The sequence below is a fragment of the Brachycentrus maculatus genome, unplaced genomic scaffold (genome assembly GCF_059751285.1).
Source record: "Brachycentrus maculatus isolate JH-2025_06_01 unplaced genomic scaffold, ASM5975128v1 h1tg000158l, whole genome shotgun sequence".
Classification (NCBI taxonomy): Eukaryota; Metazoa; Arthropoda; class Insecta; order Trichoptera; family Brachycentridae; genus Brachycentrus; species Brachycentrus maculatus.
The window spans coordinates 1488010-1507402 of NW_028280911.1; the positions used below are offsets into that span (position 1 = coordinate 1488010).

General features: G+C 30.1%; 1 protein-coding gene across 1 annotated transcript in view; it reads right to left on the reverse strand.

Annotated features, from left to right (window-relative positions):
• LOC148308541 (protein O-mannosyl-transferase Tmtc2-like) overlaps positions 1-12359 on the reverse strand; it is a 231955-nt gene extending 219596 nt beyond the window's left edge. The window contains exons 1-3 of the mRNA XM_088261583.1: positions 12302-12359; positions 10984-11056; positions 8982-10170 (exon numbers count right to left, since the gene is read on the reverse strand). Of these exons, the coding sequence (XP_088117709.1) occupies positions 8982-10170; positions 10984-11056; positions 12302-12359 (1320 nt within the window). The remainder of the gene's footprint in view (positions 1-8981; positions 10171-10983; positions 11057-12301) is intronic.
• Between the last annotated feature and the right edge of the window lie 7034 nt (positions 12360-19393).

A 19393-nucleotide genomic window follows, 5' to 3' on the forward strand; every position in this document is an offset into this window, starting at 1 on the left:
ATATAATGCAAAACTCATATCATGAAAATATTTTATTAACCGATTGAAATTTTTATTTTAAAAAAATCTTTTAAAAATAAAGTAAGCATTTAAAATCATTATCAAAAAAATTACTTTACCAGGAATAAAAAAGAAATACTATATATATTATTGTGATAAACTAATAGTGACGCACCAGTATTTTTTTAAAATGAATAGTTAAAAATAATCAACACTCTTATCTGCTGTTATAAACGCCACAGAACAAACAAATAAATTGTTTTTGTTATCGTTTTGATAGAACAGTTATGTTTTCATTAAATTTAATCCAGAGACAATACAACCTTCCCCTTGATGATGGTGCGCAGAACTTTATTCGCATTATGCAATTGCCGAGGCAAAGCTTTGCGCTATGCAAGTAAAGTTCGTAGCTACATAGTAAACGTAGAATTTCTCTACAGCTTTACTAACTAGTGATTCTCAAACTTAGCCAATATAAAACTATTAAAACCCTAGCGACTTAGAAATCAAATTAAAATTTGAATGACTTTTCAATTGAAATAATCTTATGACTGGATGTATAACAACTTTATTCAGAATTAATTGACTTATATGTGAAGCATAATTTACCGGAATGGCGAAGGAGGTATCATTTTTTGCTGCAAATCAATCTACAAGATTGAGACCAAACAATGTACATTAGAAGTATACAAGCAAAGCATTATACAATTCACTAGTGTATGGTAATTAAAAAATCATATTTGTAAACAAAAAAAACTGTTTAGGACTGAAGTTTTAGACCCAGAATACAAACAACGACTTAAATTTGCTTGTGCTTGTGTCGAAAACTAGAATCAATGTAAAATAATAATATATTGAAAAAATATGAATTCAAAAGTACGTTAAACGTTATTTACAACGTAGCTTAAACGTAAACTTCCATACATAATGGATATCTTAAACATAATACGTTTTAAATTTACGATCGTTTACGTCCCATCTTATGAAGTAATGTACATATTTATTTGAAATAACAGCTGTTAATATTTTTTTTTGGACATATTATCAAAGATGAAGAAGAATATGGAAGTCTGGGCATTTACGGGGCTGACGACCGTCATCGGCTGGTTTAAGTGATCACTTTACACACGTGTAACATTCACCAATTCTACCCATTATTGACAACCACACTACTCAAATTCTTGGAAGTTCTTTATATATGAACCAATTTAGAAACCTTGTTTTTGAATCACTAGAACTTCACTAGAGACATCTATTGGTGAGATATAAAGAAGCTTTTTATTAAGCAGAAACTCTTATATTAGTACAGCTGTTAATGTTTAACAAAAAAAATAATACATTACAAAACCTAATCAATAATATAAATATGTACTCAGAACTAGGAAAATATGTGAGTAGGTACTTGCTTATTTATGTTATTATTAATCTTTAAATAAAATATAAATTTTTATTATTTTATTATTTTAGCTTTCTGTGATGAATTATTTTTTGAAAATGGCAATTATCATTTGAAATTTTGTTTACAAGTGTATATACGATTAAAACTCATAGTTTTATTCCAACACTGTAAAGATGCAATTTTCTTAGAGGCTTTAGAAGTTTGTGCATCTCTGATACTATAATATACCTCACAAGAGTCAGCAGCTATCTGTTAGATCTTTTGTTATAGTCTTCGAAATGTTTGCCCACGGTAAATTTCAACTGCAATATAATAAAATCGATATGAGCATCAAAAGAACAAAGGCATATTGTGATTACGAACTAGAGAGATATCAAAGACCGAAAGATATAATTATTGTATAATAATAATAATTAAAACAATAATAAAGTGTCATTTGATTGCTCATTTTTGTCATTTTGTCATTTTTGTCTTTTCATGACTTTTTTTGTCATTAGCTCATTTTTGCCATTTTTATCATTGCTCATTCGTGTGATTTGATTGCTCATTGAAACATTTTATTTTTTAGTTTCCGTATAAGAAACTATGTTATATTTCTCTGTGCAAAACAGATTTTTACTGAATGTTGGTTTAAAGGGAAAGTTTGGTTTTTTTACTTTAATACAATATTTTAATATAATAATTAACATTGATATATTAACATGAATGAAGGAGAACAAAAAAGCATAAGTATTAAAAGGGGTGAAGACCTATCATAAGCTGTGTTTAAGTGATCACTTTTAACATTTGTAATCACCATCCTACTCCTATTAAAAAACCATACCATTTTTTTTAATGTTTAGTTTTCAAAAAATCCTGTTATTTGAATTATTTGTAAATAACATTTTAACAAATAAAAATATAAAATCTCAAACTACTTATTAATAGTGCAAAAATTAATGGAATATCTCGAAAATGTAAAAATAAAACACTCAAAGATCAAATCTTGTAAGTACTATTTTAAGAGATTAATATTAATAAATATTTACCATAAAATTTTTCAAAAATCCTAATAATAGCAATAAAAAAACACATAAAAACACGACTCGTGTCGAGAACGCAGCCGTGTTTACAGATGTTCTCAAAACTAGACGTGTTTTTATGAATATACTAAAAAGTGGTCATACACAGGTGTATTATTTTTAAATATGAATTTCACAAGTTTATTGGATTATTCTTCCCTCTTTTGATTTCAAATTTATCATTTCTTAAACGAATTAAACTTAATTTTTACACCAGTGAAACAGACGTAAAATAATAAAGCATTACAGACCAACATTGCATTAAAATAATGATAAAATTAGGAAAATATGTCATGACTAAATATCATATTCAATAAAATTATTTCAATTAAGGATATCCAATGGAGTCAAGTCAAAATCTGTTTACAAAAGGTTGTTCATTTTTATTTACAAAAGCTTTTATCGAATGCTTTTAACGAAGATATTACGGAAGGGTCTTAAAGCTCATTTTATTTGAGCTTTCGAAAATTTTCTCAACACTTAGTTTGTAAAGTTTATTATAGACTGTCTTTAGTTACGACATTACAACACGTGTACTAAAATTGAAATAATTAAAAATTTGAACTAATATTTATCTTTTAAATTTTGTTTCCCAATTTATCATGATTTTTTTACTTTTATTTTAAATCTAAATTAAATGATTTAATTTTCCAGCAGTCCGTTGTATTAAGTACTCATTTTTATTTAAAGTTAACTTAATTAAAAACAGAACATTTACAGTATTTAAAAACACTTTTCTATTTTTTTAAAACGATTTGGACACATTCAAAGTGCTGTGAATAAAAAGCTGGTGAAATTTTCAGCAATTTTTAAAGAGTCTTACATATCTCTGCTAAATAAAATGCTTACTCAATTTAACCATAGATACTGTAGATAACTCATTTATTAAAGAACTTGTCAATAAAAGAATTTTTATAAACGCGTTTCGAAAAATTGAGTGGCGTGGTTGTCATAGAGGGTTGAATGGTTTATGTTACAGGTATAAAAAGTGATTACTTAAACCAGCCTTAATATTTTATATTTATAAAATATTCTTTGTCTATGATAAAATATCAATAAAAATTATTTCAATAAAATTATTTAAATAAATAACGATAAGTACATTGATAAACCTGTTAATAATTGGTGAATCATGCAGTTGAAAAATATGCAGTAAGGTTTGAATGGGTGACTTGGTTTCTTTATTCACAGGAACGTGGAAAATAGAGTGTTTTGCGAGTGTTGAAAAACAAGCAAGTTGAATTAAAGTCTTCTTCATCAATTATAAAATATCAATAATTATGATTTTCCTTAGACAAATAACGGTAAGGACATTAATTATCCTGTCAATAATTGGAAAATCACAGTTATAAAATAAGCAGAAGGTTGTGATTGGGTTGTGATTGGGTGACCGAACGGAACAAAAGTATTCTTCATCCAATATAAAATATCAAAAAGTTATTATGATTTCGCTTAGATAAATGATAATAAGTTTATTTATTATCCTGTAAATAATTGGTAAATCACAAAGTATTAAAATACGCAGATGGGTGTCTCTTGGTTTCTTAATTCACATGAACGTAGAAAGAAAATGGAGTGTTTTGCGGGTGTTCAAAATCAACCGAGCCGAACAAAAGTCTCCTTCATCCAATATAAAATATCAATAATTATGATTTTGCTTAGATAAATGACGAAAAAACCATAAATTATCCTGTAAATAATAAGTAAGTCACTCAGTTAAAATATGCAGAAGTGCGTGGGTTAGATTCTTAATTCACACAAATGCGAAAAATTTAGTTGTCTCGCGGTTGTTGAAAAACAAGCAAAGTCTGCTTTATCTATTTTAAAATATTTATTAATATGATTTTGCGTAGATAAATGACGATAAGTACATGAATTATCATGTAAATAATTGATCAATCACTCAGTTAAAATATGCAGAAGGGTGTGGGTTGGTTTCTTAATTCACACGAACGCGGAAAATGGAGTTGTCTCGCGGGTGTGGAAAAACAAGCAAGTCGAATAGAACGGTTTAACTACGATGCAATGGCTGCAAAATGAAAGCTTAGAGCTCTCTGGACACACCGCACCGAAATTGAATTGGACTCGGCCAAATTTGTCCCGGCGCTAACGCAGTTAGCGGAGTAATAAAGTGGGTGTATTCAACGGCTACATTGCGATGCCTTCGACCATGTTTTCCTGTGTTATTTGCAAACGTTAACCAGTTCTTTTTGAACGCCGCGTCACGTACTTGCGAATGAATAACAAAGTGGATTCTGTTTGCAGTTTTCCCAACTTTTTCGATCCATTTTAAATTTTATCCAGTTACTTCATGCATGCTCCTAGCTTAATTAATTTTCTCTATGGTTTGTAATGTTTGCCAACCCGCGGGGTTCTGTATATGAATACGTTTAACAGGATAGGCAACGTGGCATAGTTGATCGACGCTCGACTGCAAAACTGGTGTCACGGGTTCGATTCCCGCCAATCACCATTTTTTTTTTAAAAAACATTTGTTTTCAAAAGATCCGGTGATCGTGTTGGAGTTTTCATCCCTATCCTTACTATCCTACCAGCAAACAATTAACCAAGTAAAATTTAAAATTTGGTAGATATAAGTACAAAGTAACTGCCAAGTCTATGAATGAAACAAAGGCTCTGCTTGAAGTATTCAACTAAAAAGAGGTATTTTCTTGTTTTATTTATTAGAAAGTGGAAAAACCGTATAACGTATTATAAAAGATTTAAAAAAAGTAGTAGATACCAAGAAATTAAAAAAAGGTAAATTTTAATACAAAAAACTGCCAACCAATGAAACAAATCCGTTATTATAATTATTTAACTAAAACAAGTGTTTTCTTATCATATTTCTTAAAATGTGGAAAAACTAAATATTTTGTCGTAATAGATTTAAATAAACAATGGTATTAGCCAAGTTAAATTAATATTTTATCTGGATAGATATTAGTACAAAATTTCTGCGCAGCAAATCAATGATAGTCTGTATTTAGATTATTTCACTAAAAAATCTTATTTTGTTTCATACAAAATGGACAAACTAATAACGTGTCATAATATAGTTTCAGAAATTGGTAGATACTACTACTAATAAATACTACTACAAAGTTTTTTATTATTATTTATTTGGCAGTCACCCACTGAAAGGATGTTTCTGCCTGTGTCAAGTATTATTTTTATTTACTAACAAAAAAATTATAGAAAATAATAATAACAAAGTTACTGCTAAGTCAATCAATTAAACAAAGTCTGTGTTTTCATTATTTAACTACAAACAAGTATTTTCTTGTCATGTTTCATAGAAAGTGGAAAAACCCAGTAAAACTTATCGCCGAAATGAAGGTATTGGTTCGCATACCAGTTGCTTTTCACTCGCATGATTACTGAGTATCGAGAAAAGACAATTTCTCTTGTTTGATGGCATGTAGACAAACAGGATTTCTTTTTGTCTTCTGTTAATATTACAGTCACCAGCCCGGGAACGTTACGTCACTGAGTGGATTATCCCGGCTTTTACGTTGATTGCTTTTTTTGCCAATTTCCTTTAACATTGTCGGGACCGTCTCGGGGGAACACAAAGTAGGGACCAGCGGAAAGGAACGAATTCCGTCACTAACTTGTGTTTTACTTGATATATTATGAAAGCGGAGCCAATCACTAGAAAATCGATGTAAAAAAATATTTAGCGGAAAAAAACATCGCGATTCGAAAAAAAAATAACTCACTTATAAATTGTAAAAGATAAACACTCGTTTTTTACTACTACTACTATAATTACTACCATCACGCAGTTTCCCCGCAGGAGTAGACAGAAATGATGGAACGCCACACTCTTCTGTTCTGATATACACTCCTCGCCTCCTTCACATCCATACATCTAGTCATACATGCCCTCCGATTACGCAGACTTTTGACACCGCCAGATTTTAGGTTCTGATTGATCAGATCGTGCCAAGTCTTTTTCGGTCGTCCTCGTTCTGTTTTCGCTCTCATATTAACCACACATATTTTTTTAGTCATTCTCTTGTTTTCCATTCGCTCCACATCTTGTTTTTTACTACTTGAATTATATTTATTTAATTGTAACGACTGGTTTTGAAAGCTATGCTTCCATCTTCAGGTCTAAAACAGGAGTTTTTCTCTAACAATTTCATCATGTCTTACCACAAAGTGAATGCCGAAACAATGAATAAAATTCACGAATAAATTGGTGTTTCAACAAAAAAAAGAACAATACGGAGTTCTGGGCATTTACGACTTATCAAAAGCTGGTTTAATTGACCACTTTGTACACTTCTAACATTTATCATTTTATCCGTTTTTTATAACCAGACTGCTCAATTTCAGCAGTTATATTAAGTCATTGATTAAAACCACCCTGCGAATGTTACTTTTTCTATAACATTAAAGTCGAATTACGTTAGTTTCTTTTATTGGCAAAGAGATACATCAAATACTTGTAATTTTTTTCTCGAATTATTTAATAATAATAAATAATAAAACCCTTATCCGCACCCCAATGGTGCATAGGGCACTGCGTCATATAAACGCAGTGTTATCTTGATCGTTTTACACATGAAGGAAAGGTGATCAGCCCTCCGCTTCAGGTAAGTCTAGGATAATATTAAATAAATATCACAGTGAAAAAAATCACTAATATTTATTTTACCCCCCTTGGGAATCGAACCCGGGACCTCCAGAACGGTAGCCGAGCGTGCTGACCATTAAACTACGGAGGCGGACGAGAATTATTTAACATCCCAGAAAACACTTTTTTGATTGGTAATCCTTTATTTTGATCAATTCAAATTATAAAAATTGATAAAAACATACCCGGGACCTCCTTATCATGAAATTTCGAATAAAATAATATTATAAAATATCCACAGGAATGGATATAAGTCCAAATTATTAAAGCTTTGAATTAATTTTCAAACTATCGATGAAAAAATAAGGTTATATTATTCGTTCAACGGAATGAAATTAAAAATACACAAATAACTGTAATTACTTATATATATATATATTGACGAATGTGTATATCAACAAAGGATCTTCGCCATTTGAAACATTGGTCAAAAAAAGGGATCTTATTTCAAAGCTAACATGGAGGTCGTCAAAGTCAATGCCATTTTTCTCAATAGTTCCTAAGATTGGCCACATTAGTCTGCAGAAGCCATTGACGTACGAGGTCTTGCACCTTGAGTGTGAGTCGGGAACTTTATTATTCTGCCTGGCAGAGAAAACTTATCTCATTTAATGGTGACAAGACCGCTAATGCTTAACTTTCTAAGGCTGGTTTCAGAAAATTAACAGCAGGTTTGTGAGGATAATTTCAGTTCACAACTGCAAGTTAACGTTAATTGCGCCCTTTAATTATGTGCATTCTCTTTCAATACCAACACAACTACGGTTATATTTAATAACCAGGTATATTATTATTTAAATCACTCATATACATGTATATATATATATATATATATATATATATATATATATATATATATATATATATATATATATATATATATATATATATATATATATATATATATATATATATATATATATATATATATATATATATATATATATATATATATATATATATATATATATATGTATATATATTTATATTTATATATATATATATATTTTTATATATATATATATATATATATATATATATATATATATATATATATATATATATATATATATATATATATATATATATATATATATATATATATATATATATATATATATATATATATATATATATATATATATATATATATATATATATATATATATATATATATATATATATATATATATATATATATATATATATATATATATATATATATATATATATATATATATATATATATATATATATATATATATAATTTATATGGTCTCTTATTTTTTTATGACTTGTTTATTTAGTTTAAACCAGGAAGAACTCACTCTGACAATAAAGTTGCGCAAGATTGCTTAACAAAATTATACGACGTTTGAAAATGTTACGATGATGCATCGAATTATAGATTTTATTATCATTATAGATTATAAGAATTATGGTTAGTAAGTGAAATTCTAATAAAATTTTGTTAGATATAGCTGAATCAATTATTGACATCAAAAATTGCCACATTGCAATGTGTAACTTTTTCTGTTTAAGGAAGCTTTTGAGGATTTCTAACTTGCATATGCTCTGTTTGATTGTGATAACTAAGTTTATTTAAAATCAATCATAACGGGTGAGTACTTAAAATAAAAAACAACATTTGATTTTTAACGAGAATATCTATGAAAAACGAGCTTTTTTAAATGAAAATATATTTAAATAAATAATATAGATGGCTTTATAAGACATTTCATAATATTTGAGCTGCAATTGAAAAAAATAATTTATTGTGCTTTTACCCGTTTTGTATCAAACTCGCTACCATCTACAATAGTTTATATGGATCCGAGTCTCTGATCGAAATTGTTTTTTCTTTTTAAATAATTACCTTATTATTCCAGGTTGCATCCTGGGCAGCCCGCACGAGGTCGTAGAGGGCGCAGGCCGCTAGGGCCGTCACGCCCGTCTCCTTGCTAAGGGTTGCCGCGGCGGCGAGCAAGATGCAGCCGAACAGCGCCCCGTGACACCTCCACCCCCAACTCGCCCCACGGCACTTGGCGCACTTGCCCACCGACCCGACACTATCCGAGCCCAACTTCCCCTCATCACCTTTGTGACATCTCACAGTTCCGTTCGCGACGCCATTGTGATGATACGTCCCATTATGGTTAGCACTTCCGTTCAGCAAGGCATTATTCACGACCCCGCAGCTCGAGCTCTCCATGTGGCAGTTTCGCTTCGCGTCACCGCTGATATTATTGTTATTTATATTCGTACATGGCCCTTTCTTCAACTGCCAACTGTTCAATCCGCATGAGATAAAAAACTTTACGACGCAAATAATACCACCGCTGGCGCTGAATTCCTCCATTTTCCCGAACCAATTGCACTGTCTGATGTTGTCGATCAAGTGGAATAATATATTATGGTAATTCGAGCGTTCCGCGTTGTAGAGGAAGGATCCTTTGCTCCGAGATAAAATATCGTTTTCCCCTACGTAGCCATTCGTTACGATGTGCCCGTTAGCCGCGCCGTTCGGAGTGTGCTCGGGTTTTTTGAAGGTCTTCTTCACGTGATTTACTCCGTTCATTCTGCTGAGGCATCTCTGGACGCAGCACCCATTAAATGGTAAGTTATTGAACGCCATATTATAATACAAAGTGTCCCTGTATTTTACGTGAGCCACGTAAACCAGGAAGCTGAGGAGGTAGAAGTTACACGCTGCCAAGTCAGCTCTTCCCACGACTCCGGCAACAGCCTCCGTGTGGATTGGATGAGAAGCAAACGTTAGCCCGGCGATGGCTGATCCTAGCTTCGTTTTGGCCGGCGGTAAGATGGCCCTGGCAACTCGGACTACGAGTGCCGTGGCCAAGCAGTGCAGGAGAACATTGACCAGGTGGTACCCCCATGGCTGGAAGCCCCCGAGAAGGTAGTTGAGGCGGAAGGTGAAGACACACAGGGGGCGGTAGGAGCCGTGAGAACCGCTATCCGTTAGAGGAGTTCCCCAGAAGTCGTTCTCCAGGAGATTCAGCCATGGTGTACTTGGTAGCAGATCGGGATTGCTTAGGATGGCTCGTCTGAAACAATAAGAAAAATAATTATTATTTTTAATGTCATGTGTAAAAAAATTTTTTTTTGCTGCTGTTGCTACCTAATTATATAATAAGAAATCAAGATGACTTAGTTTAAAACATGATAACATGGTGAAGGTACAACGAAAAAAATATATATGTAATTTACAGTAAGTGCTATTGAGATAATATTTTACGAAAATGGCAATATTTAAATTTTCCACAATTAATATTATGTGTAATATAATCACCAAATTACTAATATGGTAAATTTATATTTTCTTCTTCTTCTTACCCCTATTCTCACTTAAAAGTGCATAGGGCATTGCATCAAATCAATGAAATGTTACGTTGATAAAAGCTTTATATTTTAAATTTTATTTGACAATTTGTAGATAAACTTCATGAAATAAATTGCAATTATCATGTATACTGCAACACCTGCGAAACACACGTCACATTCTGTCGGAAATTCGACCCTCCGCAATTTCGAAGTAGGATTACAAAGTCAACAATTCAACTCTAAGCACTATAAAGGATAATATCACAATTAACTGGCCAGTCTCAAACTACATAAAAACTGTGATTTCATAAATATTTTGGACACAAAATATTCACGGAAAATATTCATCAAGAATTTTTGAAACACCTTGAAATGTTCATTGATATATTTTCTAATTTAAAAAAAAATAAAGAGTTTTACTCGTATTAAACTTCGTTAGTTGGCCTCCTCAATACAAATTTGTCTGGAAAAATTCTTTATCAGTTGATAAGGGTATCCTTAAGTAATTTGTTTCAATAGTCTACCAGATAACCAACAAAAGGTTGGATAAGGTTTCTTCCGGCTGAGCTGCTCGACCGGCGAACGATAAACTGAGCTGCGCATAGTTCCCTAACGGACGTCAAACCAGGATACGAGTAACCCAAACTAGTCCACCAACGGAAACATAGTTTAAGCCTAAAGTTATAAAAATCAAACCTGTGTAGCAAAAAGTCAAATTTGTTTTATTAAATATCCTCGTTATATTAAATATCTCCGACGGGTAGCGTGGCGTAGTGGGGTAGACGCTCAGTAGCGAAATTGGCGTTGCGGGTTGGATTCCCAAATTGCAAAATAAATATTTTATTTTTAATTAGTCTGGGTATTTGTGATGCATCATTTAAATTCACGTTCCCTTTTCTTACTATCGTGCTTGTGGAGGCTTTGCAGATTGTTCATTTCAATATATGAGTAAAAAAATAATTTCCATGTAAAAAAAAAACTAAAATTAGGTAGTATCAAGATTTTTTTTTAAATTGGCAGAAACCTTCATGAAGTGCATGTGAGATTATTTTATATACTAAGAGATGTCTGAAAAACATAATTTTCGTTATTTATTAAACTTATATTTCGATCCGTTATTAAATTCACAATATTTTTAGAAGAGAATTGGTAAACTCAGAATTTGTGAACTAAGATATGTATTTGTGTTATTATAAAACACAAAAATATTTATTTTCTTTGTATTTTTATAGATCCAAGAATCCAATTATGAAAAATTGGAAATAAGTTTTGTTGGATTTTTTTTCGGATTTATTAATGGCAATCTCGAGGCATTATCGAAATCGAAATTGTATTTTTCTTTATTTTAAATTTTAAAATAGGCATTTTTAAAAACAATATTTTATTCTTGTACAGTTTTTTTTAATCATATATGAACTTTTTCACTATTCCAATTATAAATTAAAAAAAAAAAAGTTATATCTGCAAATATATAATAATTATACAATAAACAAATAGTTTTTAACTTAAATCATTACCAAAATACATTTTCTTCATTCACGAGCATTCGTTATCAACAGCAATTCATTCATAACCCCCAAAACCCACCCCTAGAGCTAGAGACTGGGATTTAAATCTCATGCTGTATAGGTAGGGGGATGGAGAAGGCTGTACGATGAAACCTCAAGTCTACATAATTTAATAACGGGAAAATTTTACATTTTAAATCAAGGGAATTCAATGATGAAAGAATATTCTTAATTTTTTGATTATTTTAAGTAAATTTGTTGTAAGTTTAAAAAAATTATAATTCTTATATTTCTATTAATATCTCAGCCAATATTAAAATTAAATGGAAGTCTTGGCAGGGTTTACAGAAGTCTTTGAGTGCAGGGTCTTTAGGTACAGGGTGTCTTTGGCCGATTCCACTCATGATTGACAGACACATTTCTCAAAATTCAAAATTCAATGTGGGGAATATCCAGAATTTGTTACAAAAAATCGACTTTTTTATAAATTGAGAGAAAGAAAGCGAGATTGAGAGATTGTAGGTTAATGTGCTGATTAGATCGAAGCTATTTCAACGTGAGAAGATTATATATCGCCATTTCTTTCATTTTGAAAATTAATCGAATGTTGTAATTCGACATTAAAGACCATCAATTTTTTGTTAATAGTTTCAAGATAGTAAACATTAGCGTAGAACACATTAACACTACAATAAAAACAAATCCTTTTTTCGCAACTATATTCAATTAACCATTTTATTATTTTAGTTAGTATAATAGTTGTGTGTAAATACATTTTAAGTTTCCATTTGAAAGAATCCAAACCTTTGATGGTTCTTTTTCTATTCTGTACTTTTTTTATACATTAATACACATCTGTCTTTAATAATAAGAAAATCATCTTTTTTTTTATTACGATTACATTAATACGTTTTCTTTTAAAATAAATTATCATGAGATTTAATGACGATAGTGACATGTTTTATCAAATATTTATTTTTTAAATGCATAAATTAAATATATTATTTTGAGAAATAAAAATACTGATTTTTGATCCACTCAAAAAACGAAGTATTTTTATTTCTCAATATAGTATATCAATAAGATCCGCAAAGTAAATGCTTTCAATAATCAAAATTTAGCTTAAATTTAAACTAATTTAAAAAACGCATAATATTTTTGCATAAACTCACGTTTTATTTTTTTTTAATATTTCTAAGTTTAAAATGACTTGTGTTATATATTTTTTTAAATCCTGCTCCATTCTTTGATGGCCTATATTATTTTATCTTTTTTTTATCTAAGAGGAAGTTTGGGATTAGTAATAAAAATTTAAAGTTGAAAAATTGCAAGGTAGAAAATCTGAGCTCGAGGGTGGTTTGCTGGAAGGTAGGAATCTCACTCTAGGGGTTGGGATAGTGTGGAGGGGTGAAAATCACCAGCCCGTTGGCCAGTAAGGTTTATCTTATCAAAACCCAGAATTAACTGCCAAGCGATAAAGTTTAGCGCCACTACTTTGAGGCTTAAGGGTAGACACGAGCTACGTTTCACGGAATGCTTTAACTTACTGTTTCAGTGTCACAATTCTTTTAAGGAAATTAAAATAAAGGGAAATTATTTTAAAATCTACGTTATTGGGAAATCGCTCTTATTATATGAATTCGACATAGCTATTTTTTTTATAATTCTTAGGTTGGTATATACCCGTGCTGACCAGATATATAAAAAAGTCTTTGTTATTTAGCAGATTATCGTTGCAATATTAAATAAACGTTACTTGAAATACCGATCAACGGTTATCAAATACAAATCATTCATCTTCAAAATCAGCTAAGGAGTTGTCAATAATTCAATTGATGCATATTTTTTCATCGATTTTTATGCATTTCTTTTTTGCTCACAATAAACACCAAAATTAATTAAATATGTCGAAAGATGTTAGACAAAATTTGATGTTTTTTATTGATAACAAACATTTGTGAAGACGAAACTAAAAATTGGGGATTAACAGGGCTTACGTATTACAAAGTGAAACATTCACTGTTTTACCGATGATTGACAAACACACTACTCGAATTTCAGAAGTAATATTTATGCTACATTTTAAAACATCTTCAACATGCTTCTTCGATACCAGATACGAGTATTATTGATTTTTTTACTAGCAGAAATTTTCATATGTGTTTTACTAAACCAATCATATAAAATCTTTTTATGAATAACTCACAAGTGGAGTTTACTCCACTTGTGAGTTATTCATAAAAAGATTTTATATGATTGGTATAAAATCTGGTGGATAGGGTTTTAACCCTAAATTAGTGAAGAAAAATTTAGACGCACTCAAAATATGATGAACATTTTAAGATATCTGTATGTGTGTGATTCTGATTTTCAAGAGAATATAAACGAAATAACCCAAGTAAAATGAAAAATGTTTTCAAATTAGTAATAAAAAAACGCTCAGAAATATAAAACCATCTGATAATGTTTCAACCATTATATTTCATAGTTTCGTAGGTAAGGGAAATTTAATAGAAAAGATAGAACATTAAAAACCACTTTCAACTCATTATAAAAGTAGAAAACAGCACTCGCTCTATAAACAGGCCTTTGTGGCGTTCTTTTGATAACCCCTGACCTGCTGAAGAGGCTATTCTGTGTAGGCTCGCGTGGCCCACTTTACTGCCCCTGAGGCGGCGATAAGTGTATTTACCGAGTGATAAAATATTTTATTTACACCCTGCGGGTAGCAGGGGTCGAGGGAAATGCGTTAAATTATAATAAGCCTTTTCACCGCCCAGATAATATTTTTTTATAAAAAGGCCGTAACGGAACAATTACATGCTTTGAAAGTGAAAAATATCAGCGGTTAAGATTACTTTTGAGAAATTTTGTATAATAGCATAATAATCCATAAAACTCCAATGGCCATTACATATATCATAATGGAAAACATTATCGTGAGTATATTTAGAAGGAAATAAAATACCCAAAAGCGAATATTTATGTTTCAACTTACCTTAAGGAAATAAACTATTTATTTTGCCCTAAAACGATTTGAGAGAAAATTGACCCCTTTTTAGTTATTTCTCTTAAAAAAAAGATTATTAGAGCAACATTATTATGGAATTGACTATACAAATGAAGAAAACATAAAAAAATCATCCCTTATCATCCCTTAAATATTTACGAGTCACTAACGATAGTTAAACTGCGGCATACTAGAAAAATTAATAATAAATTAATAACAATTGGCACAAACCATTAGCTCTGAAACAAGAATACCGAAATATGTGATATTTAAAATATGTCAATTAAATTTATTTAATTTATTTATTTTCAATTTTAATTCGACTCCCATTTTTTTTAATAAAAGAGAAGTATTCGTGTTTTTTATTATTTACAAAAATACTTCAATTTCATACTAATTCTGTCAGCCTAAGCAGCTCATTATTAGAAATAAGTATCAAATTGTGGTAGAGTGGGTTCAGACCGAGAAACTCTTACTCAAGAGCCACGACACTAACCACGGGACCACAACCCGACACTTATGACTTAATGTATCCATTTAAATTTTAAATTTCGCTTAATAAATACTACTTTTTATAAAAAAAATATTGCCACACTTATTTTGATGCATACACCGCACGGTATTTGAAAATGATCCGAAATACGTGGAAACATGTTTTGCTTTAGATTTTTTTAAATGGTAAGCTTAATTTCAATTTGAAATATATAAATGAATTGGTACAAAAATAGTTGACTTTGATTGGTGTTTTTATATATGTACAAAAGTTTTTAAAACTAAAATTTTATCGGAATTTTTTTCTTCAGGAACACGCACAAATACGAATATAGGCGAAAAAATATAGACCGACGTTCGTAAAATACCAAAATTCATCGTTCCATAAAGTAACTATCTTCAAGAGTCTGAAAACAAATTTTCTACCTCCTATAACTCGGGGTAATCGATATTTAAGAAGTGCCATGAATGTTAATGTCGATACCTCTTATATTTCCCTTACTAACTGCCGAATAAAATTTTTATATCTACACTCATGTATGCTCGCCGGGTAAGAAAATATAAATGCCCTTAAATTTGGTTTTGTTACTTTTATCGCGTTATGGAAAAAAATGGATATTAAACTTTGAATTGACTGGAACAATAATTGTTTGAATTCTTATTTGATGATATGAAAAATACAATTTTAATGTTATTGAATATTAGGATGCTTACTAGCTGTATCGAAAATCATTTTTGCATACAGAGTTGATTCGAGTTAATATCATGATATAGTTTTTTTTTTAAATTGCAGATATGTTTTAAAATCGGTTTTACTTTAAAAATAAATTCGAAACGAGATAGTTTTTTTTCCCTTAAGAATTAAATAATATTTTATTTATTAAAACATTTAAATATCTTGTCTACTTTAAATTACAAAAATAAAAAAAAAAATGGTTTATTTTATTCTCATTCCATTTTTCGGCCTGACAATTTCTTTGACAAATTTTCAAGCTTGTCAAGCTTTTATACATGTATAATAATACATGCTTTTATACATATATAATACTACTACTGACCATTATTCTCTTTCAATGGTGCATAGGGCACTTCATTCAATCGATGAAATGTTAGGTTAGGTTAGGTTATGTTAATTATATGAAAATATTTGAAAATATTACATTAATTTTATGAAAATATGGAGCCAACATTCTGTTTTTAGTTTTTTTTCTTAAAAACAATATGTCAATTAGTTTATGAGAAAATATTTTAATATCCGATTTTTTATATTTTTTATATATTGAATCGACAAAAAGGAAAGATACGAATATGTGCGACAAGGGAAAGGAAATATGGAAGGAATAGTTGATACTAAATGGATGAAACATGAAAATAGTATTTTTGACTTGGCATATATATCATATTCCAAACCGATTATTTCAAATTTCTACCAGGAGAACATAAATTTCAATGGGTACTTCAAGATACTTCATACCTACTCAGTACTCGGTACACAATAAGATGGTGCGAATTCGTTACGGCTGACGCAAGACATTAAAGTTAGCAAATTACGGTAGTTTGGAGATAATGTTTCTTTATTGCTAGACACTTATACCATCGGACAAGTCGCCATTAGCGCTATCTCGATTATACCAGCTGCTTTATTCTGACCCCATCGAGTTCAGTTCCATTGCAAGATAACGTCTGTTTTTTTTTTTAATTCTTCGCACATATTTCTGCAGGTAATATTTTAATTTCTAAAAAAATGTTTTGTATTGTTTTTTTTATTTTTTTGTTCCATGCATATACAAAATACTTACAAAAAACTAACAAACCATCACGCCGCTTTCAAGCAAGGGTAGGCAGAGAGGATATATAGCCACTCCACTTTTTCTTTGTAAACATTCTTCGCCTCTTCCACATTCACGCCTCTCTTAATTCATACCCACCGATTATTCTGATTTTTCTGATTGCATTCATACTACTTCATAATACTTGATAATGCCAAGTATGTCATATACTGAAGCCAAATGATAATGATAAGTTTTTCTCGGTCTTCGTCTGCTCTAATTTCCAACTGCGTTTGCCTCATAACTTTGCTAAACCGTTCTTTTATCACTCATTCGTTCCACGTGTCCAAATCATCTCAACACACCTTTCGTACTTTCATCAAGAATGCTTAAAACAGCCTTGCTTTTTTTCCTTTGATCATCAATCGTTTTCCACACATTTGTCTGAGAGATCGCATTCAGACCAAATTCAACCTACTCTCATAATTTTTTACCAACTCCATGCGTTGCTTTTATACTCATGGATTGGTACCAGGATTCCATTACAAATGCATTATTCTGATTTTTTATTGTGACATGTACTTCGGTGCATTCCGCATCATTTAGGTGTTTGAAAATGAAAATAACTTCTGGAAACGGTAAACCTATATTAAGGTCATATGTTTCACTTATTTATTTGAAAAATAATTAGGTTATAGAAAACAACATTCAATTTTGGGACCACCTTCCCTCCCATTTTTAAATTACAATTTATATAAATAAATATTTGCTAAGTATTCCTAATACATATCGGGATATACAAAATAAAAATGTTAAATTACATATTATGAATAATAATACAAGCTTTTTACAAAAAAAATATGTTCTTTAAATCCTTTGAAAATGACCTATAGAGGACTGTATTATTATTTTTTTAATGTTTCTATTTTCATAATAAAAATTTCGTTACAAAAAATAATGTATTCAGGAGAAAAATAACGGTTTTTATAAATTTTTCCGGAATACATCAAAACACGTATCAAATAGATTTTGATAAATAGTGGTATTCACCACGTAAAACTTACGACGTGTAGAGGACTGTATTAATATTTTAAATGCTTCTATTTTGAATACAAAAATTTCCTTACAAAAAATAATGTAATCAGGAGAAAAATAAAAAAAACCGTGTTTGAAAATGATTCGGATTGCTTTGAAATACGTGTCACAATTGGTTTTGAAAAATACTTGTATTCACCAAGTAAAACGTAAATAATTATAAAAGAAGTCCTCAAGTTTAACGCGACACCAGAATAAGACATGGGGGTACGGAAAATATTTTGTTTGGTAGGTACCAATTTATTAAGCAGCCATGGAAGGTTTATTGTCTGGTAATGAATGGCTTTGCCACGTATTTTATCTTAGGAAAAATGCTGCCTCCATTTATAATCATCGTTACTTTTTTATTTGGATTTTCTCGAAAATCGTAAATTGGGATGGTAATAAAATCAGATAATAAAATGCGAAAAACAAAAGAAGCAAATTAAAGAATATTATTACCATTTCAAGGCTTGCGTCAATACTATGGAGGTTAGGCAAAATGAAACTAACAGACAAATTTAATTATATTTTTTTTTAATATTAATTTTAATTTTTAAATACCACATTTTCTTAAAATCTATTGTAACACGTGTTTTGATACATTCCGCATCATTTTCAAACACCGTACGTGAAGCTAAGTCAAAAATTAATAATTATGACCTTGGGACGTTGAAGGATGAAGCATGGTTGTTTGAAAATTTCTTTTATTTATTAATTTATCATTATATTAATTTTTTATTTCAATGGGAACAAAAAAATCAGAGGGATGCTTGAGTCATTGTCATATTGCTTATGTTCTTTTATTAATATGTTCATGAATTTCTTTTTTTTTAAATTTTGTAGTTCATGACTTATCGTATAAATAAATATGGAATTACTCACATTATTTAGAAAGACCTTAGGACACCTGACATGATGAAGTATTTCAAATGCTTGAAATTAATCAGATCAAGAGTCAGAATATTCATTAGGAAATCCATGAATATGGAAGTGGAACAAGGATATTATCTAAAAGTAACGTCAATTTTCGTCATTTCTGAAATTTTGATTGGTTTTGTTTTGCATAACTATGTCCAATTTCAATTCACAA